This window comes from Camelus dromedarius, chromosome 7 (assembly GCF_036321535.1).
Source record: "Camelus dromedarius isolate mCamDro1 chromosome 7, mCamDro1.pat, whole genome shotgun sequence".
In the NCBI taxonomy this organism is placed as follows: Eukaryota; Metazoa; Chordata; class Mammalia; order Artiodactyla; family Camelidae; genus Camelus; species Camelus dromedarius.
In genome coordinates this window covers 42,934,232-42,960,351 of record NC_087442.1, presented here as the reverse complement: position 1 = coordinate 42,960,351, position 26,120 = coordinate 42,934,232, and the positions used below count along the sequence as shown (strand labels likewise).

At 36.6% G+C, this 26,120-nt stretch overlaps 1 protein-coding gene across 1 annotated transcript in view; it reads right to left on the bottom strand.

Moving 5' to 3' along the window:
- Nucleotides 1-26,120, bottom strand: part of HIBADH (3-hydroxyisobutyrate dehydrogenase) — a 95,915-nt gene that overhangs the window by 69,544 nt on the left and 251 nt on the right. The window contains exons 2-4 of the mRNA XM_031455101.1: nucleotides 18,240-18,400; nucleotides 10,577-10,686; nucleotides 8,013-8,134 (exon numbers count right to left, since the gene is read on the bottom strand). Coding sequence (XP_031310961.1) covers nucleotides 8,013-8,134; nucleotides 10,577-10,686; nucleotides 18,240-18,400 — 393 coding nt within the window. The remainder of the gene's footprint in view (nucleotides 1-8,012; nucleotides 8,135-10,576; nucleotides 10,687-18,239; nucleotides 18,401-26,120) is intronic.

The window sequence follows — 26,120 nt, the reverse complement described above, 5'->3', positions numbered from 1 at the left end:
ACCTGATAGTGCTCCTCTTACTCAGTACCAGTTTGAGTCTCTACGAGAAGTGATGTAATAATGTAAACTAATTAACTATAGTTTTAGGCTGACTTTTTAATAGGCTAAATAAATTCTGTTCAATATAGTTTATATCCCTACTTGGGGTACTAACAATTCTGAAAAATTTAATTTTGCAGTTTTAATCCAAACTACCAGCTAAAATGGAGAAGGATAGTGTAATCGCCCTCTTACTCCCTGACATGCACCCACCCTGCCTCCCTCCCCTCAACTCTTACCCTTGTCCACTAGCCCTTGAACACCATATAAAGCAACTTTTCTGTATCAAATGTAGACTACTTCTATTAACTTCAAAACACCCAGTGTTGCTGGGTCTATCTCCTAACAGAGCAGTGTGCAAGATTTAAGATGTAAATGCTCGATCATGAAAAGCTGTTGATTTTATACAACTAGTAAGAATATAAAAGTACAGCCCAATTAAAGCCCATGACAAACCATCAAATATTTCTAAATGCTTTTTCTTAAAGTTTGCTACTAAAGATTACAGATCTCAAACTCAGAATTATACTTTCTCTTATTCCTTTCTCAAAATTTATCACTTTTTGAGAAAAATCTCATCTTTACTCAGAATTTTATGTCAAAATAATTCTTTCAACTATCTGAGTGTTTGCAGATATTTGACAATTACAATAAATCAACTCCTTCCTCTAGCTGCTTATCAATGAAAAATGCTGCAAGAAAATTTTTATAGCCTAAGGTAAAGGGTTAATGTGGCATTAATGCAAAGAAAAATTCTTTCTCTCTCACTTCTTAATTTTTAGAAAGTTTTATAAACCCATCTTGGCTGGAAAAGCCAATTAACTATTGCAATGTCTGCCAAGACTATTTTTTTACTCTTTTAATGTATGTACATAGCACATTAAAAATGTTGGCCACTTGAGTACAAGTATTACCCTCATACATAAGAATTAGTGGAAATGATATATAATTAATGATAAAATTATTTGTATGCCTGGCCTCATATTGTTTCACTTTTTAAAGACTCCGTAAGAACAATGCTGTCTTAGACTGCAATGGATAAACATTCTGATGACAACTAACAGTCAATAACTCAGTTAAAAAAGACGTCAGGTACAAACCTTAAAATTCTAAATACTCTTCTAAAAGAGTCCATCTCTCTCACATTGCTGGACGTAACTTGAGCTAAATACAAAACAACAACAAAACCCCTCTACCTTCGGGTCGAATTTATTTAAGGCAGAAGAGAGATGTTAGTTGGTTATCATATATCTTCATTGGCCATGTTGGGAGGATGGCTACTATGAAATGCGCATGTAAATTTAAATTTTTCAAAATAAACACCTCAGTGTAAAATAAAATAGAATTGTATGGCAAATATATATAGAGAAAAACTTAAACTCAGCTTAAGAAACTTTCCATCTGCTAACATCAAACTTTAAGAAAATCAGACACCTAGAAAACTGCAAATAAATCTGGTAACAGTTTGATTGTGATGACAAGGCCCATATCAAATTCTTAATTCCATTGCCTCCTCCCACTTCACCCCAATAGCTATCCAGGGATTACAAGAAAAACAAAATAAAGACATGTAATACATAAAGTATACTGGAACTAACTGCACACTGCTTAGGAATTAATAGATGTTAATGGAAAATAAATTATACACAATTAATAGCTTCAGGAGACTCATTTACTGAATCTACTTCACCTTTATATAAACACTGCTAGGCAGTCCTGAACTATGTGACCAGACCCAATTGTGTCTGGTCTGACTTACATCCTGACTGGCAATTAAAGGACATTAAAAATACCCTGGGATTACTTCAGACAGGACCCCTGCCTTATCCATGCACTTTCCGACAAAACCATGTGAGGAGAACACAGTGTTCCTCCACCACAGGACAGAGCCTGGTAAGAGCAACCCTGGTAACAGTTACTTGACTGGAAATTGCAGTGCAGTTAAAATCTGCCCTACAGATTTGGAGATGAGGGAACTGCAAACTGCAAGAGAGTAAGTTCTAAGAAATAAACTAGGTTGTTGTTAACAGTAATGATTATTACTAACAATAACTGATAGTAATAATACAAACACGGAGGAAGTGATCACCTTGCCTTCTCTAACCATTCTTTTACTATTTTCTTAGTAGACAAGTTATTAAAGCTGTCTCAACTGTTACCATGGGCAGTGAGTCAGCAGTCTTCTCTAAATGTGTTAAGAACTCATTAACACCTTATGTAGGGACTCCTGTCCATGACAACTGTTGTAAGGGAGTCTCAGGCGTGCCAAAGAATGAAAAAAGAGGTTTTTATGGGCACCTCTTTGGGAATAATTTCAAAGAAATCCTTGGAATTTATTTACCAAACATTTCTGAACGACTTTGTGCAAACTGGAGAAGATCCCAGGCAAAAGGTATCCTCCAGAGACAAAAAAGATACTGAATGGATACAGGGTAATAAGCAAAATTATGAGTAAATGTAAATGGTTAACATAATTAACCCATTTCTGGTGTACTGGTACTGATGATCTTATTCTATTTCTAAGGAAATAGATTTGTCCATCAAATCAAGTTAAAGAAAATTTTAATTATTTCAACTACTAAAGCTTTGAATAGCACCAAATCAGACCAAGGAGAGGCTTACTTTGATAGTTTTCAACGCAGAATAATTCAAGTCTCTCACACAAAAGTCAATGCCACAAAGCCCTTTAAAATTTATAATAAATAATAGAAGTTCATCATTTAAACAATAGTAGTACAATTCTTTAAAAGGAAGAACCCATGAAGAGGAATTATCTTAATCATGTTAAAACAACTTATTTCAAAACATCTCAAAAAATAAAATCTTACTGAGGTAAGACTAAAATGTAAGAATACACAATGCACAGAATACTACTGTGTAATCAAACAGCTTGCCATAGCCCTTCCCCCTCCACACATTATAAATCACAGCAAATTCAGTTATATGAAATTTGGTAAAAAGAATTTGATTTTGGACAGAAATAGCAATGTTTCAGCCCAAAGCCAAGTAAGATTGCCAAGTTATAAACCTCTCTAAGAAAATGTTTTAATGGAAATGCCAACAGACCCTTAACTATAGTGGTGTTATGTGCCAAAATATGAAGTTTTTGTTTTTGTGCTCCCTTTACCATAAATTAGATACAGATCAAGTGGAAAAACAGTAGGTATCCAGTCCAGTGAGCAGTAAAGGCCAAGACTGAACACTTGATTTTAGAAACAATAATGGAGTCTATATGAGACTTTCATCGAAGAATTTAGCAAGCAAGTCTAGCACTGTAAGAGAAACTCCTTAATAGGTTTTGTGCTTGCTATTCATATACTAAGAATACCTCAGACAAATTACTAAAACTTAACCCAGCCAAGGAGAGTATAAAATTTGATTTCCTGGTAGGGAACTGTTACACAAACATATACACGCAAGTTCAATTATTTAATTCTGACTTTAATCCCTAACCAGAGCAATACAATTTAGCAAATCAATGAGGCTTGCCAGCACAGAAAGCCTTGGGCTAACTAACTACAAGTGCCACTTCATAGTCACATAGTCAAGGTTTCTGTGCAAACCAACAGATGTATTAGGCAATCAGTGAGCTTATTCTTCAATTATTCAAGCACAGTTAAATGCTGTAATTATGCCCTTGGAGCAGACTGAACAGTATTTGGTCATTAGTCACAAACAATAGTTTTTAATTTGCTTTATGTCTAGCATTCATTATACAAGAGAGGTGATCAAACTGGAACTAACTCTGTAGTAGCAGATCTACTCCACACTAAAAAAAAAAACATGTGCCCAAAATGGTGTGACTAAACACTTCACATTAAAGAAGGATTACGCCTTTTATAAAGATGTGATTTACACAAGACAGATAAACAGATTAGGGCATCATACTTACATCATACTTACCATGGGCTAACTGACATAAGGCCCAGTTAGCTTTACTTTCATAACCACAAACTGTTAAACAAAGGCATGGCATTAGACATATGAGGAGTCAAGGTATAGGTGATTCAGTTTAACTGACTCTGAGGGAAACTACCTCCTAAGTCTTGGTGATACAAAGATAAAGGTTCCACAAACATACCAAGCATATTCATGCCCTAGTGTGTTTACAGAGCACCTCCCTCCACCAAAAACACTCTTCCCCTGGACCTGTGCATTCAGATCTCTGCTTAAATGTCACTTCCCCAGAAAAGGCATCCTGTCCATTCTAGTCAAAAGGCCCTCCCCTCAGTCTCTGTCTCCTTAACTGTTTACTCTGCCTTTTTTCTTTCATAGTACTTATCATGGAAGTTATTCTTGTTCATTTGTTTATTCTCTCTATTGCTACTACATCATAAGCTCCATGATGCAAAAGACACTGAATATCTTTAAAGTTCTAACTCTAGTACCTAGAATATACCTGTACATAGGAAGTACCCAAAAATGTTTACTGCATGAAATGAGGAATGAAGCATGTCCCTTGCTATCAAGGTGCTGTCAGCGTAATAGAGAAGATTAGAGTGTATAATCAGAAAACAGTATATAATCTTCTAAGAGTTATGTAAATATAATAATTTAAGACATTTCATTAAAGAAAAAATGAAGACCTTCATTTTTAGAGTTACTTTTAAGTTCCTGGCTCTCCCTAATATCCAAGTAAACTTCTTTTAATTTGTTAACAGAAATACAATGAAAAATGAAACTAAAGATGGTAAGAGGATTATATGAGCTAAACAGTTTCCTTTCTTCCTTGCTTAAAGAATATTTACTAAAGAACTGTCAAATCTACTTGTAAATTCCACTGGTTCCCCTCTGATGTAACTGGGAATCATCTACTAGGTTTCTCGTTGATCTTTAACATAAATTTTCCATTTCCACAATGAAAAATCCTTCTCCTGCCCTGGAATCAGCAACATAAATCAAATCTGGTGCTACGCTCTCTCTTTAAATAGCCATAGAGGTGAATATAAACCGAGTCAAATTAAGTATTAACAACCACCTCGGATAGGGCAAAGACATCGTTTTTCTACACTGCCTAGCATGTCGCTGTGATCAGACTGTTAATAAAGAGTTCCCTTTCTGGTTGCTAAGTATTGGGAATACTGCTGTACTGTATTATTTTGCATTTTGTAACTATTTGCAAATTGTTTTATTAATATATTTTCGTAAATTCTAAATGTCTAATCTAAGAACTTACTCTTTAAGTTGTTCTGAATATTATTCTACTTCTTTTAGCCTAACTCCACCACTTTGATCACAATCACACTTCCCAGTGGCACCTACTATTATAATCAAGATTTTGAACACAGTCAAATACTTACTATCTGACTGATGTTAGAATATAGAGGCAGTTACATAGTTTAACCTCAGGGAGAGGTCAATAATCTGGAGATAATAACCTAGAGAACAGCTTGGGAGTGAGAAATAACTGCAGAAAGGCTCAAAGTACTTGACATTAATCTTGAATCAAAAAAAAAAGAAGATTTTTGATTTTATCAACCATACTTTATTAAATGCCCACCTGGAAACACACTGGTGATAGAAAGTTTAAAAAAAGATGGTATCTGCCCTCCTCAGAGTCTAGCAGTGGAATAAACGGGCATAAACATAAGCTTAACACAATGGCCCTCGCAACAGCACAGATCCTGTACTATGGGAACACAGAAGAAGGGCATGGAAAATAGCCTATTACATATAAAACAATCCCCTCTCCCCTCTGCTTTCAGGTATAATGCTGTTCAAATCCAAGTCCTTATACCTAGGAACAGATCCTGTCCCAGTCAAGCTCAAACATGTTAGAGATACATACCAAGATACTGCTTTAATGTCTCTTTTTCTGGAGGTTTGATTAAGCACAGTAACCAGATGGATCCCAAAGAGGAAGAACGCAAAAAACTTTGGTTCTATCCCAACCCATCTCCAGAACAAAAGCCTCCTTGATAGGCAGTTAATAACATTCCAGGATGGGGGCAACACAATAGGACTGGCCAAATCTCTCTGGAGTTCTTCAGATTCCAGAATAATGGCTTCTCAACCATTTCTTCTGAAGTGACTCTGGAACAGAAGTGTCAGGCCTCTTCCAGATTAGAAGGCAGCCTCTGAGGGTTAGAAAAGAAGGCAGTTCTTTCCCCTCACTCCCCAAGGGTTTCACTGCAGGCAGTGCCTGTCAGCTAGACAGAAGACAGAGGACCAGCCAGTGAGGGAGATAAAATTCTTAGAAATGGGGTTAACAGTAGGCAACTGATAAGAAAAAGAGAGAAGGCCACTGAAAGGAATAGGGTCTGGCAGTGTGGGGGAAACCTTAGTGAGCTGGGAGAGTAAGATGCTAGTTCTAGATCTGCTATCAAGCTGGAGAACCATGGGGAAATCACTTACCCTTTTTAAATCTCAGTTTGCCATCTACAAAATAACAGTCATATTAAAGTGTTGCTAAGGTCCCTTCTAATAATAAAGCTCAATTCTAAGAGTACAAAAAACACTTAAAAGCTAGACATACTTTAACTCTAGCAGTCCACGGGAACATCCTAATGACACTGAGTTTTACCAACTTACTTTCCCAGATGTTACTAAACATGTGTATCTCATATCTCAACAAGGTAGTTACTTAGGCAACATTTAGTCAAACAATCTCCTTTTAATCAGAAATACAGAGGCATAAGTCAGGGACCTGTTAATAGCAAACCTAACTCTTTTCTGGAATAGCTTAATAATAAAACTTCACTTTAGCAACTAAGCTTTGGCATTGAAATTGGCTTTTATACTAACTGCATTATAATAATTCTCCTTCAGAAAGAGTTTTGTCAGCACAGGTAGCACACTAGTCGATACAATAAATAACAAACACTTCTACCTAAGTACAGAAATAGCAACTACATTGGCTCCATCAGTTATCTATTGCTACATACCACTCATGCCAAAACCTAGTGGCCTTATTTGCTCATAATTCTGGGGGTGAGCAATTTAGACCATGCTAGTTGGGCAGTTCATTTATTGGTCAGGCCTGAGGTCAGTAATGCAGCTCAGTCATCTGGGAACTGGACTCGGGCTAGACAGTCAACAAGACCTCACTTACACACTGGAGAGTTAGTGCATCTCTCCAGCAAGCTAGTCCAGGCTTCTCTATGCAGCAGTGGAAGAGTTCCCAGCAGCAAGACAGAGCAAGCCTCAATATACAAAGTGCTTTTGAAGTCCATCCTTGTGTAACATTTGCTAATACACCACTAGCCAAAGCAAGTCGGATGGCTAAGCCCGGAGTTGGATGGAGTAGATACACAGTGTAGAATGAGAGCTGTAATCTATAAAGGGCCATTACTGTAATAGTTCACCACATTAGCTGTTAGCTGCTTTTAGCCAAATAATGAGAAAGATTTTACAGTTTAAAGAACAGCCTTCCATTTAGCAATCTTTAATTCTCTCTTAGAATAAACTAGAACTTAGTTTATAAGAAAATAGTATTTCCTAATGCAGTAGAATATGAAACAAATTAGCTTTAGTCTTGAGCAAATAACTAGTTTCTTCAGCCTCATCTTTCTCGGCTTCAACTAGAAACTAGCCTTCAGCTAATAGTTGAGGATGTATCTGCAACTCTGCCACTGACTAACATAGTCTTGAGATAGTTACCTAACACCTCTGGGTGCTACTTCCATCCTTGGTAAAGTGGGAACCTCACTACTTGTTCTGTCTATCTCATATGGTCGTTTTTCCAACTGAACTGAACCCAAGTTTTTAAATATTTATTGAAGATAACTATGTTCCAGGCATTGTGCTGTGAAACCAGAGACTTAAAAGACATACTTTCATACTTCCACAATGTAGAAGAATGTGAATTTTAAAAACTGGAATATAAGTCAGTTTTGCTTTGTTTTTATTTTTAATGAGGAATTGAGAATCTGTAACAGCTCTAAAAATAACTCGATATATCTTGGGGACCACAAAATTGTAATTGTTACTTTGACAAACAGAATAGGGATGCATGTATTTTAGCTACCACTTACCACCAGAAACAGGGGCATCCATGAAAACTGCTCCCATTTTCTCAACTTCTTTGGCCAATTCTTTCGAAACCATAGGATCGATAGTACTGGAATCTATTAATAATGAGCCTTTCTTCACTTTCCTAAGTAAACAAAATAAACAAAAATATAGTTTTTTAAAAACACCATAGTTTCATAGTTTGAAAAATATAGTTTACAACTCTGAATAAACATTCAGAATGTAAAAGCTGCCAGATATCAAGGAGGTCTTTGGTTTAATATTAAAAACATTATTAGAACCGGTTCAAAAATCTCAAATTTATTTTCAGATCAATTATAGTTCAAAGTAAACTCAAACTCTTTCAAACAAAAATAATCTAATAAACTACACAGCATAAATTCTGCTTTCAGGCTAAGATGTAAGCAATTTAAAACACCTATTAACTTTAAAAGGGTTATTTGGTAGGATTTAAATTTTTGTTTGTAAAGTAACTGGGTCTCTTTAAAAAGTAATTTACTTGTCTTTAACAAGTCATATTGCAAATTTCACATCTCCATTTCATTTCCACTAGGTAGAATGAACAAAAGCAATCAAAATTTAGCCATTAGCTTTAGGATGGCATATTCTTTAATAACTGTAACTTTTTAAAGACAAAATAAAACATCAAACAGGCAGAAAGAAAAATATAGAAATGGACCTAGAAATCTCAGTCTTTTTATTCTATATGGTAAATTCATATACATACATTGATGAAAGAGGGGAGGAGTCTTTTCATATATCATATTTTATATCAATATTTAAATGATATTCTTAAAGTAAAACAGCTTTGTTTATACTATAAATGCAGACTATATACCTATATAGTTCCCTACAGTCTATTATCTATGGATTCACTGGCTTGGAAACTCTGACTTAAATTATACTTAAAGGGGTATGGCTAACCTTTAAATCAAACTTCTCAAAGTTCTCACTACAGATAAACTAACCTGGAAGACATTTAATCATAATTATGACTGAAAAATTAGAACTGAATAAATATAAATATTGAAGGGAAAACAGAAAATCATTGCTTAAAAACTACAAAAAAAGAAAATGTTTTTCTTAGAAAAAAAATAGCACACAAAAGCTTTAAAGAACAATTTTAGACATATGAATTATTCTGATCAAAATGCAATGATTGGGTATATTCCACAGAAAAGAAATAGCATACTCTGTTATAGATCACCTCAGTGTGTGGAGTTTCACTTTATATAACCTAAAAGATAAGAATTAAGTTTACCAGTCTTCTGTGATATTCATATTTTTAAGATCTTAAATCTTTAAGCAAATGGGTGATCGTCTCAAAAATTATACATGCACTGGGTGTGGAGAAATGATCCTGACCCAAAAGAAAATAAAGAACCACCCACGAGAAGCAAATTACAGTTCAATGTACAGCCTTACTCTTTCAAAGCACTCCCTAGACAAAACTGCCCTGGTGGCTGGCCACCATATTTCTTAAATAAGGATATTAATAAACGTAGGATTTTGTCGCTACAAAATTTTTAGTTAACTTTTCCTTGAGCAGTAAAGCAGGGTCATAATTGGAACAGAGTAGGTAATGAGACAGCTAGGTCACCTCAGGACCACACACATTGTGAGCCTGAGGGCTCCATCCAAAATAAGTGTCTTTCAACTTTCCCTGAAATCTAAACATTTATCTTATCAGCTTTCTGCCTAGTATTCAAGTGTTTTTTGCTTCTAAGTCTGTTAATTTTCCAAAGCAATTCAATTTCCCAAAAACCTCAAATTTCATATATTACAGACTCAGGAAGTTAAACTCTTCTTTTAGCCCTTCATGTGTCTACAATGCCTACCAGTTTGTTCTAGCTTTTTGCTGAAATTCAACAACAAAACAAGTTAGGGACAGGAATTAGTAAGACCAGAAAACTAAATTGGGAATTCAACCGCTGTCATCCCAACATAACCACAAGGGTTGGCAATAGGTAGCAATTAACCAAAAGGTTCACAAAGCCAGGGAAGCCAGGCACTGGGTAGGAAACTCTAACCTAAATCACATATTATTTAAAGAGCTACTGCTAATCTTTAATTTCAACTTCTCAAAGTTCTTACTACAGATGTACTAACCCAGAGGACATACAATAACTTTTATTATATAATGAATTTTAAATAATGGTGTTCTTTCCAATGCTTGGTTTTATTTTTCATAGAAACCTTTTCCTGAGTTTCCATAAACCATAAGAAAATTATGCTTGTAACATTTGTACAGTTTAAAATGCAACCTTAAAAGTCTCTTAAACATGTTACCAATGAAAGTGTAAGTTTAATGCAAGAGTGAAAGGAAAGAAACAGAAGCAAAAAAAAAGAACAAAAAAAAAATCAATCCCAAAAGTCACATACTTGACTTCAGGGAAAAATAAACCCTTTACAATGAGAGAGAAACCACACCATTGACTTTTAAGACATAAGAAAACAGTACAAGAAGATTTAACAAACATAACTGCAGTTTCATAACAGTTCTAACAAATGTGAAATTCATAAACTATCATTAACAGAAAAATATCTACAGTTGAGAAATACATACTTTAGAATTCCATTTGCTCCAGAATAAGCTTCTATTGCATTGATACTGGTGGGCAACATTGTAATAATTCTGTCAGCTTTTTCAGCTACATCTGCTGGGGAAGACACTACCTTCAAAAAAAAATTGCAAAGGCACATTATTTCAATTAAAATGTAAGCAGCTTCTAGAGCACAAGTAGGATCCACTTTTTATGCACCCCTGTAATAGTGACAGTGAATAAAAACTAATCCATTTTCAAATGACAAAAAACAAACAAACAAACAAACAAACAAACCTACTGCCTAAAATAGAGTCCATTCTTCACACACATACAGATGGAGTTTCTATGGAATCAATCACATCCACTGTTTACTTTTAAAAAGTGTGAAATGAGTTGAGGGGGAAAAGGGCAAAACTTCACAGTCCTGGGAACAGACACACTTCTCAGGGATTCCTCCAACATGGATTCTTAAACAGCATACTTTTTTTGGGTAGATGCACTAAGAAAAGCATTCTGGCACAACAGACCTGGTAGCCAATCTACAGGATTCACCAGTTATTTCAAAATCCCCTAGTAAATTCTCAAGCCCCCATTACCACTATCCTCCAGTGTCTATTTTCAAGGGGAAAAAAAAAATTAAGCCTGATTCAGACAAGAAAAATTCAGGACAAGGACATAAGCCTTTACTGCACTGACTGCAAATACCACCATGAAGCCTGAGAGCTGCCAGGACTCGTATGGAAACCACATACGCAAGAAAGACACACCAAGAGGCATCAAGGTACACTCTCCCTGCAACCCTGATATCTGCTTTCATGATGATCACGAATATACTGTAGAGGAAAGCTGCTCTGTCCATCCTCTGTACATATGTGTACATGGGTGGGTATACATACCCTCACCCACATTCTCCCCAACCCCGCTCTCTCACATATATATAGCATGATACACCTGGCCAGCCGGCTAGCAACCAGAGAGGCCAGAAGAGACCAGGAGCTCACTTCTTGACTCAAACTCTCCTTTAACAGGAAGAATCCATGACCCCAATTGTCACAAAAGCTCCTTTCCAAAGCCCTTTCTTTCTTTGAAAAAAAAAGACAAAAGACTATCATGAGGATAACCGAAGATTTCTCCGTAGGATGATTTACATATGTATTAGAAATTGACACATCTTCTACTAGGAAACATGAAGTGGCAGTAAGCATCTTAGGAATGGGAATGCCTCTACTATTCACGTGCTGGAAGTATACAGAACACTTTCTTTTTGTCTTTGATGTGCAGTTGATGAAAGTGAAAGAATGAGAAGCCAAACATAGTATGTAATCTAAATATTACAAGCTACAAGTAATTACATTTCAATTTTCCATATGAGACTAGCAGCTTCTAAATCAAGTCTGGATAAATGCAGCTTTAACACAAAGTAATTTCATAACGTGTACTTTAAAATTTCAGACAATCAAGTATCCTATCACTTTGTGTATTAACATTAAATGATAATATAAAATATCTCAGATTCTTTCAATGTTTCATTCTAAAGGCAATACAGCATTTTAAGAGTCTACAACGTGGCACATTCAACATGTATATTTTGGTATATAACAGGGATTTACCACAAGTAATTCTGGAAAAAATTTTTTTTCCACCAAATTACAAAGAAATACTTAAGTGAGAGGAAAACCTTTCCTACCCAAATAAATACTGAGATTCAAAAAGAGGCAACTATTTCCTGGCAAACAATTCAAGTTTACTCAAGGGGGGGGGGGCAGCTCAGTAAGATGAGGAGATAAGAAAAGAAAACTTGTAGGAGTCATAATTCTCTACTCCTGGACTGTGTCAAGAACATGGGTAACACAGAGAGCCCTATCTGTTCATCCCACTTAAATGAAGTGTTAAATACATGCAAAACGGTGGCATACCTTTCACTGGCCTTTCCTCCTATTGCAGCTTCATCCTCCCTGATCTTTCAGGGGCTGCAGCAAGTAAGCCATGAGGTTGAAGAGTCAACTTCAGACTTTCTCTTAGGAACTGAGTCTCTTCCACTGAAGGAAATTCAATTCCATCTAGATAACTCCTTGAGAGGTGCCCTCAGGGGCACCGACAATTAGCTTACAGATCTAGGAATACTTCACACCTCCAAGCTTCTCGTGCCCATGAACTGGCAGTGCCAATTCATGCAACTGCCAAGTGCATGGGGTGGCCAATCAGCCCCCTGCATCCCTAGCATCTGCTTCTTGGGATGCTTGGGTTGCCAGAGTACTGCTAACCCCTCAATTATATAGGAAAGCAATGTCAAAACTCACAGGTCCGGAAAAAACACACAATGATAGTGATAGCTGCAATGTCACCACCGTACTGGCTACAACTGCTCCATATCTAATGACTATATACATTTGGTGCATTATAATAACATCCTCTAATTTGCACTACAGAAGGCATGTTTATTAGACAGATAGACAGACATGTGTGTCCAGTTATTCAAATCATCTTGCCTTCCATGTAATGACTTCAAGACTTTGAAATAATTGACTAACAAAATTTGGCCACGACTCAAAAGCTAGCAGGAAAAAAACAAACCTTGTTGCCAGTCTGACACTAACCACAAAAGCCTATAGGAGCCAAACTAATTAGAGTCTGTTCAATTACATTTGCTAATTGAATGGATAAGCAAAGACATCATGGATCAGTGAAAGGAACTCTTATTTGGAAAGCCAGAGACTCAGGTTTAGTTACAGCTCAGCCACTAAGTCATGTGTGCTTTTGTGCAAATCACTTAACCTCTCTGGCTTTCGTGTATGAATTTACAAAATAAGAATAGTGATTTGGATTATCTTTAAGGGTTTCTATCTCCAAAGTAAAAGGAAACTTACACAAAGAAATTTTTCATATTTAGCAGCCTTCAGTTCTAGGAAGATACTGCCTCTGTGAAAAAGGGCTGATGGGATAGGAAGCATGTGCAATGAATGACTCTGCATAAATGTATAGCATTAGCAGGACACCCACACCTCCACATCTCAGGCAGTCACTGACCGGCTGACTTTGGACCGTGGCTCTGCTCTGACTGTCAAGGCCATCCCAGAAAGATGTCTTGCTAATTCCAACTGCCTCCCATTCTTACACCATTATGAATTAAGATGACTCTACCTTTCCATTGTCTCAATTTTGACTATAGGAGATTGGTTCCCTTCATGGTATCTACAGTCTTTTAAGAATTTTTGCAACCAATTTCTCTGGATTTAGATTCATCTGTACACTGGCAAGCATTAACGGCAAGTGTACAAGACAAAGAGTAGAAGACTTGACAGATTAAAGACAAAATCTGCTTTGCTGGGTCAGGGAAGGGAGGCATTACGGTGCCCATCAGGGCCCAGAAGAATCAGAAGGAACTGCACCTCCTGTTTACATATCCATGAGGAGGCAACAGTTAACTTAGTGATATTACCTAAAGAGGAAAATCTCGCTATCTCTTCTAGACAAAAATAGGCACACAGGTCGAGCTCAGTACCACTTCCAAGTAAACCAAATGGGTGAGAGAAACTTGCAAAGTAACAAGATGAACATGACCTTGGTTAAACCTGCTACTCAGTGTATTTCAATCTTTCCAAGCAGAAAAGCATACTGTTATTTCAAAATTGCACTACATTTGAAAAACTGACCAAAAAAGTTTGTGCCTACATCTTGAAACATTTGGTCAACAATGATGAAGCCCACTCAGCAAGAGGCTTTTAAAGTTCTCATTTAACAAGACCCAAGTGGTTGCCAGATTAGATCCCAAGAGAATTACTAAACCAAACATGTTCAGTGTTACAACCCAGGAACAACAAAATGGTGTCCAAGTTTTTAAAGAGAAAACAAAAGAGAATCTAATTAAGCCTAGTTCAACCAGAAAACTCACACAGAAATGGTACATAAGTCCCAAGACATTTGGCACAGATCAGAGGCACCTCCTGGAAATTCCTAGAAAATGAAAATGGAAATGAAGCACAAGTCACATGCCCTTGACACTAAGGCTTAAAAAGAGAAATTGGTATCTTCCGTAAAATAAAAGTGAACACAAGGGACTGTGCAGAATATATTAAGGAGAGATGCAGTCAAATCCCCTTGTCACCTAATTTAGTTTTAATTTTTATCGTCATTCTTTCATTTAAAAATGTCTACAATTCTCTTCCAAATAACTCTGGACTCAGTGACTCAGCCAAGACAGTCGTGTGTTTCTATGTGTGGTGTTGGGGAATGAAGATTTGGGAGAAATATGGTATAGATGCTAAAGCAACAATCATTAACAGTAGTAATAGTAGTAGCAACAGTGATAGTATTTTGTATGCGCCAGCTTCTCTACAACTAAGAAGAAGGTACTATTACTATTTTCGTTTTATAAGATGAGAAATTTTAGGTTAAATAATCTGTCTAAAGTCACACAGCCAGGACATGACAGAGCTGTGACTTGAGCCCCCACAGTCCGGTTCCAGGGTTTATGCTTACTAACCAATACATTCACAATTTATTGACTCATGATTTCTAATACCAAAGGGCTTGATAATTATCATGAGTTACATTCTTAGACAAGATGCTAGAAGTCAAAATGATGCATTGTAGTTTAAGACTGAGTTTTTAGTAGAAATAAAGATTGATTAAGGGACACTGAAAGAGGAAGGCTCAAATTTTTTATGGAAATGACAACAAATAACATATTTAACCAATTATAAATACCCTAATAGAACTGGTTAACATGTAAGGGCATGAATAAGTTTGTTAAATACGAGACACGTGACACATGTCAAAGTTTTTATTTGCTTCATAACCCACGTAGTATTTTTTACTATTAGGTACAGCTTGAAGAAAAACCTCCAGGCTGGTAACATCCTAAACACTTCTTCACCTAAAACTGCAGGTGGCCATCTCGCAGGAGAGAAGAGCCTGCCTGCCTGAGGAAGCAGAGCCAAGAATCCAAGACAGAAAGGAATCTGATTACATCTATGCCCAAAATTCAGCTGTGCCTGGGTTCAGACCATTCCCCAACTCTTCAGGTACACAAAACAACAAATCCCTAGTTCCTGCTTATTTAAAAAAGAAAGAAGGAAAGAAAGAGTACTTCCTCAAGGAGATGTCCAAAGATATTTGGAACCAGTTGACTGCTTTTCTATCCAGATATGTCTAGTTTGGTACTTTCTCTCCCTGCAAATTTCCCACTGAAAGCACAGCTGACATAAGAAATCAACTAACCAGATTTTCCTGCAAACTTTGGGGGAAAAGATTTCGTTTCCTCTGGCTACCATTTCATCAGCTTCACTTGAAATAGTCACATTAGGAGAAGAAAGGGACACTTGTCCTTAAAATCTAAAAGTCAACTCAAACATACTCTGAATTTCTGAACTCTTAATCCATTCATTGCACTACCATACACAACGGCAAGAAGTTTCAAGGTTTTCACTGACATTTTTTCATCTTATCCCATCTTATCTTTTCTTAGTAGTCGAATGAAACTCACCTTTTCTTTTAGCAAACATATTTAAACTCAATATAGCTATGAAATAATAATGCTGACATTTTAATATATCAGAAGTCATTCATCCAAATTAACATTACCTTTTAAAGTAGGGCTTTTAGGAAATCACACTTATTCAAATGACGTTGCCACTGTTCAAAATGGTTTTTAAGCGGCCAGCATAAATCATTTATCAACAAATGTTTCATTTTATTATGACAGGGTATTTCCCTCTGCGACCAAAGCTTTTTTACCCTCTACCCTTCCCCCTTCATTTATCTAAGTTTCACATTCCCCTGACCTCCATTGCTGTTATAATCAATACTCAGAGGACCTCTTAGAGTCAAGACTCTTAAGGGAACCAGAGATGTGAGAGATGGGACGTGGGAAAAGAGCATTCTGCCTTCCAGGCTTGCCGCCTCAGTGTGAACCACCCACAGAACTTTTCCCACCGAGTGCTGGGGGCAGGGGTGGGAGCTGCAGGCATGAAGCTAAGACAAGTCTTCACTCTTCACTGATAGGGAGAGGCAGCTACCCAGAATCCATCTTCTTTCCTTCCTCACACCCACTTACACATCTCAAGGAAGAAAAGAAGAAAAATCTAATAACAGAGTCTGTGTCCTAGAACCTTCTGATTTCTACTCAGCAATCTGAGAGATCTTGTCTCCATGACTTTCATTTAAGACTACAGCAGTTCTGTTTGTAGATATGCAAAGATTATACTCAATATTTATGTAGTTCTCTATCAGAAATGAAATAACTCTTAATAGTTACTTATTATTTTTCCCCTCAAAAACTGCTTCAGCACTTTATTATAGTCAGAATATAATTTTAGTAGAAACTCTCTTAAAATGTTATTTAGTCTTGCCACCTGAGACACATCTAATACATTGCCACATCCAATTCAACCTGGTTTACTCTCCACAGGATTAGGTGGACTACTGGACATATGGGAGGTACTCATTCTATATCAGTTGACCTCAAGTAGAAATCTCTAGAAACCTGGTGACTGAGGCTTCCATTTTTAAATAAAATTGCTCCTTTGTCCTCATTCTTCATTTGGATAAAAGCCCCTTATTCTTGTGTTGCCTAAATGTCTAGTCTCAGAGAGAACTTCCCTAACTGCCCTCTCACCCAGCGTAATGCATATTTTACTGAAAACCGATGAGAGTCTTTTTCTTTCAACTTTCACAGTTTGAAATCACGTATTTGTGTGATTTGATAATCTAACACCTCCTATTGGTCCTCAAAGGTAAACTGTGACTATTTTGTTCTAGGCTATATTCCCAGTGCCTAGCACATAGAAAGTACTAAAGAAACATTAAATTAGTACATTAGTGAAGGCCCTATCACCTGTTTTGTTAAGACTGCTTTGCCAGTCTAGGGTATATCAGTTTCCATTCAATATCCACCTATTATTTGAAGGGGGTAGGAAGGGAAAGAGAAACGCATGTGAATTTTCATAAACACACACACACACAAATTTCTGGAACGTTATTCAGTCTGGGGTGAATCAAATCTCTCCAACAAGTCTACTAAGTCCCTAAGCTATTTAAGGTCATGAGTAAGCCTGCTGGACTGGTGTCAGTGTTAATATTCAGAGACTGTATGAGCATAAGCAGCCACAGCACCACCCTTGGAAAAGTTCCAAGAAGATACTCACTCATCCCCAAACAACACTGCTGCCATCCCCATACGGCAAACAAACCAGCAAAGGGAGGGAGGCGGAGGACACTCGGCTCTGCAAACGGGATGCTCTTTACGTAGGCGTCGTATTTCTCAGTCTTTATTTCAAGTCTGTTATCCAGAAGTTGACTGTCTATTTGTTCTCTAAACTTTTTCTTTATTTCTCAGGAATTTTGTAGTATTCTCCCAGTTCTGGGATTACATTCAGTCCTCAGTTACCACTCTACAACTTGTACAAGAAGAATTTCCTTCATTTTTGGAAAAAGAAAACTCTAAATTCAGTGACTAGTACACTGTCTCCTGTGCGTGTGTATGTATGTGTGAGTACACTTATCTTACATCTTATATAATATATAGAATATATACATATATAATATTACATACAGAAATAAAACTAACAATGAATTAGCTTTACAAATCAATTATGTATACATCTAAGAAGCTATCACTTATTTGAATGTATAGTCATTTTTAAATATCAAAATCTAAAAAAAAACCTTAAGGAAAGGTCTTACCTGTTCACCTGCATCTACAAACTCTTTGCATGCATCAGGGAACACATCATAAATAATGAGCGGATAGCCATGTTTCATGAGATTTCTTGCCATTGGATTCCCCATGTTGCCTACTCCAATGAATCCAACAGGAGTCTTAGAAGCCATTGACCTAGAACACACTGATTTCAATACATTATTTTCAACAGGAGCAGATAACATGCTTTATTGTACATATTCACTCAATATTAATAATTGTCATTTGGATTTTTCTATTAAAAAAGATTTTTAAAGGTTACTTTTAAACTAACGATCATTTGAAGATATCAACATCATACCGGCAGACTAACTTCTAATTATTTAGTTCTCCAGGAAACAATCATAAAATTTGAAGCCATCTCTCTTCTATTTTCTACCTCTGTAACATCCCTTTACCATTTTTAACAGTAAAGTTAATAATGTTATCATTTATTAAATGCCTATTATGTACTTTACCTGTTAGGTGACGTGTCCTAGATTCCTCTTATCTAAATTATCTTCTTTAATAATGTGTATTAAAAAGTTTTTTTGAAAGTATTCAATAAAACCTGTATCTTGGACAAGGTCCAAGAATGGGAAAACTTTTTGCCTTCCCACCTCTACACTTACAGAAACCATCCCCTCCAATGATATAACAACAATCTTAATAAAATGTTAAACCCGCAAGAAAGCATTTTGGCCTAAAGTCACAGTTTATAAATGGGGTCCTAGGAGAAAGAAGGGGGACATATCCATGGGCTTTGCATGGCAAGGGTAACAGGAACTTGGGCTAACAACTCCATGCACTTTCTGAGAAGAGGAATCTCCATTTACAGAAAAGGAAAACTTCTTAAAACTTTTTATGCAGGTTTTGTTTTATTTGATTTTCTTCCTTTTCACAAAAGGCTTTTTTAACTCACACTGGGGAATACAATTCAAGGTAATGCTTTTTGCAAGAGAGTAGACAGGCTTTGCATTACCATGAAAATAACATTAGACACTACTTCTCCATTTCCAGATTTAGAACTCCACTCAACAAATATTTACTGCGTGAAGTACCATGACAGAGCTCAGAGACAGACACATGCAGGATCTGGTCCTTGTCCTCAAAATCTCACAGTCTAGTGAGAGAAGACAGAGAAATAACTCCACTTGCTCTTTCCTCTATCATTTCCCAGCTGTATTTTTCCTTTTTCTTTCAAGGACTGCAGTTTTAAAACTGTGCAATTCACCAACTGTCATAGTCACCCTTTTAAGTTTCAGATCCTCTCAACTGATGGATCCCTGCTCTTCCTTTGACTTAACCTGAATGTAATGAGATTTCCTAAAAGCAAATTTTTTGAAGCCTTAATGCTTAAGAAATAGAAGGCTTCTTGGGTTAGAAGCATGTTTAATTCTTATGAACTCCATGACTGCCTCTAACCTGGCCATTAAAGATGGGGGTCGTTCCTGTGCAGTGCTGAGTTTAACACACTGGCTGTGACAGGAGTCCTGTCCCTAACTTTCTGGTCCACAAGGAGTTGAATGATGGAGAAATGAGACCTAACTTAATTTTTTATTCTGATATTAAACAGAATGAGAAGTATACTCTGTAGAAGAACTCTAATTAATACTAATAATTAGTGTGCCAGACCACTCTGTTAAGCTTGGAGAGGAATGATTTAACCAAAAACATCAGAAACTAGGAAGATTGTTATTTAAATGCAGTTAATTTTAACAGGCAATTTGCTCTAAGTCAAACAGTAAGTATGGCAAGGTAGAGCCATAATTCATTCACAAATTCAACAAACATGGAACAACTATCATGGCAGACGCCACCGAAGACACAAATGACACACAGTCCTTCCTCTCAAGCAGCTTAAAATCCAAGAGGAAAACTAAAACAAGAAAGTAAATGATAAAGCATGAAAAACAATGCTGCTACAAAGGGAGAACTCATCTGGTTTGGGAACCTGATAAAGGTAGCATTTGACCTGAGTATTCTAGGATGGGTAGGAACAAAGGGAACTGCATATAAAAGTGGAATGCGCATGCACATGAGCATATGCAAAAACAGGGAAACCAAGAAAACATGAATAATAAAAGTTAACACTTGTGGCAATTTTACTACATGCCGGACACTATACGAAGCACTTTATGAATAGCAGTGTCACCACATCCCATAGTTAAGCCCAACTTCAGGCTCAGATCCCTGACACTTAAGTTAGTTTAAATAAAATGCCCAAGACTGCGAAGCTGTAAAGCTAAGATTCAAATCCAGCCAATGTGACTCTAGGTTCTTCACTTTTAACTGCCCTCCACTCTTTCTACAACAACAAAGCAACATAATACCATTTTAACCTATCAGCTGGACAAACGGGTTTCTTTGATAAAACTCACAACTGGCAAGGAAGGACTGATAAAAACATATACTCTCATACACTGTAGAATTATAACTATGTCAACTGTTTGGGTGGCAATTTGAAAAAAGATACACATTTGAATTTTACTATAAAGTTTAAATTTAAAATATGCATACCCTTTGACCCAGTAATTTCATTTCTAGGAATTTATACTACAGGTGAGGGGTCAGCACACTTCTTAAAGGGTGAGGTAGTAAATAATTTCAGCTTTGGGCCATGAGGCCTCAGGCACAACTATTCAACTCATCTATTCTAGTTCTAAAGCAGCCACAGACAATATAAAAACAAATGGCTATGCTTATGTTCCAATACAATTTTGCTTACAAAAATAGGGGCCCAGTTACTGGGCCACAGTTTGCCAACAGCTACTATATATAAACTCTGAACAACACAAAATATACTTTATTATAGCACTGTTTGTAACAACAGAAAAATTGTAAATAACTAAACACCTTAACAGGGCTCTTAATTCATAATAACTAAATATACACTAACAGGACACTTGATAATTCATAGAAAATCAATACAGTGAAATACTACACAAAGTGCAGAAGAATGTGACCTATCTATCTAAAAGCACAAGGAAAAAATCTCCAGGATATTTTATTAAGTGAAAAAAAGCAAGATGCAGGGCATTATATAAAATAACATACAGTGTATGAGGAGAAAAAAGAATATATATGCATTAAGTTTTTCCAAATTTCTGTAAGGTACATAAGAAACAGTATATACAGCTAGAAAGTTGGACTGATTTATTAGAGTTAGAAAAAAGACTCTTATTTTTTATTTTATAACCTTTTTTTACCATGTTTTTACCATGAGCATGTAACTTTTATAACTACTGTTATAATGAAATGAAATAAATAAATTGGCACACAGTGAGCATTTAATAATGTTATATGAATAAATGACAAGAGAGGTTTCATCAAATGGGCATTTGGGGGATAAAAGTCAGTACTGAAGCAAGACCAAAGATAGTGATAAAGCGGATCTATCAAAGGTAATTTGTATTGCAGCAACCATTAAACAAACACTGCAGGTTGACTGTTCAATATCCTTTCCTCCCAGATCCAGGATCAAGTTCCAAATTCTTTCTAAACCAATTATAGTAATGCCATCTCCCTGCAAATGACAGTTCTCGGACCGGCAGCCCCAAGTAAAAGATTTGGAAATGCTCTGAAAAATCTGAATATATAATAGGGAATGAGCTAGAGATTAAAGAAAAGATTATATCTAATGAGCAAACTCCTGTGAGTCACTATGTAAGTGGCAGCCAGGAGGAAGAAGACAGACCATAGACAATGGAGGTTACCCAGAATAAGAGCAGGAGATTGAGGGGGAAAAAAAAAGGCATCATCAAAATTCCTGATCATAAGTAACTGTGAAGCTGGATACAGACAAACCTAGAGAGGAACTTAATAAAATGGGGGGTAGGGGGTGGAGTGAAGACAGGGCTCAAATGCAAAGGTGCAATGATGGTAAACAGCCATTTGGTTAGCAGAACAAGGATCAGAGGAGGGTTATATCAACCAGAAGGCCAGTTCAGTTTTTGAAATACTGGCAGTACAGCAATTCCCAGTGATGAGATCCTAGAAGAGCTGAAGTAGAGTGCTGCTGTTAGTTGTTAAAGTTGAGGTCAAGAATAATGAGGCCCAATTCCAAATGGGTCAAAATGAAAATGAAGCGTTTAAGATGGGCTCAGCTGTTCTCTTCATTTCATCTTTGCTTGTGGTAAAGTTAGAGAAAGGGTAGTATAATTAGATGATGTGATGTCAAAGGAGAAGAGGTTATTTACTGATGGTGATAACATTTAAGAAGTTCTCTGAGTTTAGAAGGCCTAAGTTCCTACCCAGGTGAGGTCACTTCTCAGATGTATGCCCTTGAACTAACAAGTTACTTAACTTCTGCAGACATTAAGTTTTATCAACAAGAGTAACTAGTTCAGAAGGTTATTGGAAGTACTACTTGAGACAACACATGTGAAGTATTAAACAGAGCCTGGCAATTGAGAGTAAGTACGATTTCCTATTTTTACTAACAATAACCACTGGGATACAAGCTATGCCAAATGCCCCTTTTTGCCTACAAGGTTAAAAGAGCCAGAGAGTTGGAAAAAGTATAGAGAATACTTTGAGGGATGCCCTGTACCTGAGGATACAGTTTTTAGTTAAGGTGACACATCAGGAGTGCTTGGACAATACAGAAGAATTTGTTCCCAAATGGGCAGAAATTCAAGAGTATAATGGCATTATTATTACCCCACAAACTTTCAAACTTAAATACTACATCTTCCCATAAAAGAGTCACACACATTTGTGTGTGGAAATAAGAGTCAGATCACAGATAAAACGAAGCTGGAAGAAAATCAGTCAACACAACACAAAGGTGACAATGGCTGACTGGTAAAGAAACTAGCCAGAAAATTTGGCACAGTTAATTTCTAAATTTATACATATTTATAGATTATGACCTCTTTCTCCAATGAGACATGGGCAAAATTATCCATATCTTGATAGCATGAAGCGCTACCAAAAATCAGGCTACCCTAAGTTTCAAAATGCAAAAATTGGTAATAGGTTATCTTACATTTCCAAACATTTTTTTCTCTCATCAAAGTAATTCATGGTAGAAAACTGGAAAACACAAAAAAGTATGAAGTCACAAGGGAAAAGTTAATCTCATTACCCAAAAATAATCAATTAGCATTTTGTACAGCCCTTCTAGTCTTCTGAATGCATTTTTTCATTGTATTATTAGACTATACTATATATACAACTTTTTATCCAACTTTATCACATACTATGTCATAAGCATTCTTTTTGCATCAAGACTAAGAGTTACTAAACTAAGGGTAGTAACTTACTCTATAAAGGCCTTTGTTATTTGGGTCAGGTTATTTTGTAAATACAATTGACCCTTGAACAATGAGTCGGTTTGGGGCACTGATGCTCCACACAAAATCCATGTATAATTTATAGTCGGCCCTCCATATCCATGGTTCCAAATCTGCAGATTAAACCAACTGTAGTACATATTCATCGAAAAAAAAAACCCACGTATAAGCGAACCCGTGCAGTTCAAACCCATGTTGTTCAAGGGTCAACTGTATTCTCCTTATGTAATTAATTTCACAAGTTAAAAGTCAACTTTTGGTCCCAGGGCCATGTGCAACTTTTCAGAGCTTCATATGCAACCCTAAGAGCTAATGTAAAGTGAAAAAAAAAAAAAAAAGCTATTTTTTTATACATTTTATTTATGCAATGAGTTGTGCTATTTTGAAAGTAGATTTCATATACATAAAAAGAGCCAACAATAAAAAAAAATGTATCCCCATTTCTGTGTATAATGCTGGTTAATTTTCCCACTCCACTTTTGGTCAGGTGATCACTTTAAGATGATCTGATACACATTCTTTTTCCTTACATATGTTAGTGAATCACAATGACTGTAGAGGGTCAACATCTGTAATTTTTTTGCCCGTACAAAAAAGTTTTAAGCTAAATTTAATTACATTAAGATAAAACACAAAACTTACTTTTATTAAATGGTGATGAAATAGTAATATATGTCTAGTTTAATATTTCTCATTTTTCTATTTCCTTTTTGATGCTTTAAGTATTTTAAAATTAAGATATGCTATTAACCAATAACTTTTAGATCTCATTTTTTTCAAACTGTAAATAACTGTATGGGTCTTTACAATATTACCTTCCACGTGATATAAACATCTTAAAGGTACCATGGAGGGAAACATTCCACAGAAATCAGAACACTAAATAATGTTACTATTTGAACATGGTTCTTTTTCTTAATGTCCGTAGACTCTAAACTGGCATGTAATTTTTTAAGACTCCAACATCAAAAAAGTTAACACTCTTGTAAATTAAAATTAACAAAAACATTTAAAACAATTCCACTGAGTAAAAACAATTACTGAAGTATTTTAAACAATCATCACCAAAATCAGAAACAAAAAGCTACCCAAAATTTGTCACAAATCTACCAGCATTTCAAGGGAGGCCTTTCCAGTCTACAGAAGAAATTATTATAGTCATAGGCCTCAGACTCTTCTACCATGAATTGTAAGAACTTCCATAACTCTGAAAGGTACTTCAAGGGTTCATTAAAATATCATTAGAACACCTTGTAAAACCACTAAATAGCACATATGTCTTCCTTGACTAATCAAAACTGAAAGAACTGTGCATTGATGTGAAAACTGGTGCTACATTTACTACCGCAGAAAAGTGACTTTTTTTTTTTAAAGTATCTCCAATGTGAGAGGCATTTTTTTGTAGTTCGACACATGTAGCTCAAACAGTGGTTACACTCAAGTTGAGCAAATTCTCTGAGTTTGTATCTTATTACTGTGATTCTGTATCAGACATCTGTTCTCTTGCATCACACGGAGCTTTCCCTTTTCAAGCCAGAAAGGAAATTCACTCTTCTGCTTAGGTTTTACTGAGGGGGAGGAAGGGAGGCTGTTAAGAATTCAACTCCCAGCCCGCTACTTTTTTTTTCAAGTAAAGATCAGAAAAAAAATAATGCCAGGGCTTTTTCAAAAATCCCAAGTACATGAGCGTGCAAAACACAGCATTGTAAAAACTCTAAATTTTTTTTACAGGGAAACAATGGCAGTGAACCCACAAATCAACCAATTTTTCAATGAGAGAGGAATCCTGCTGTGGTCGAAAGTGCAAGAATCAGGAAGAATAAAGAACTACTTTCTAGATCCTGTTGTGATATCCTAACTCACTCATCCAAGGGGCTTCTGGTCTTCATCTGAAAAATGAAAGACTATTAGATCTCTGTGGGTCTAAAAATTGCCTTTTCCTAAATCAATGGTTAACCTCCATAACTTACAGTGGTTTGGGGATTCGGGGAGAGGGGCAAAATATGTTCAGGTCACAATTTTCAGGACGTTGAAAGCATTCTGGTTAATAATTTGACAGAAGTGCCATCATCAGGTAGCACAATTACAGAGAAGAAGCTGGGGAAGCCCGCCCTGCCGGTCAAGGGTGACTTAAAACTTTGCGGGAAAGACTGATCACCCGGGTTGTATACGGATGCCACGTGTGTAAAAACATCGGAAACAATTAAGGTAGTTAAACAGAAATCAGGCCCAGCGGCTGGAGGGCGCGCTCACTGTGGGTGCGCCCTGGGGGCGTTGAAAGGTCAGCCAGCGCTGCAAGCCCAGGGGTCGCCCCCGGGGCTGGGCCCTCCAGTTGTCCTCAACACCCTAACTCCAAAGAAACACGGCTCGAACCTAAATACTCCTCCCTTTACCCCAAGCTCTTCCCACCGCTTCCTAAGTCCCGAAACGACGCTGAACCCCATTCATCTGGATCTGGGGTGGGGAGAGTGAGGGGAAGACTAGCAGCGCGAGCCGCAGCAGCAGAAGAGGCCAGGCCTTGGAACCAGCCAAAATGCTGGGTTAAAGCCCCGATCCAACCGCAGTGCCTCTGGTGAGAGGACCTCTCTG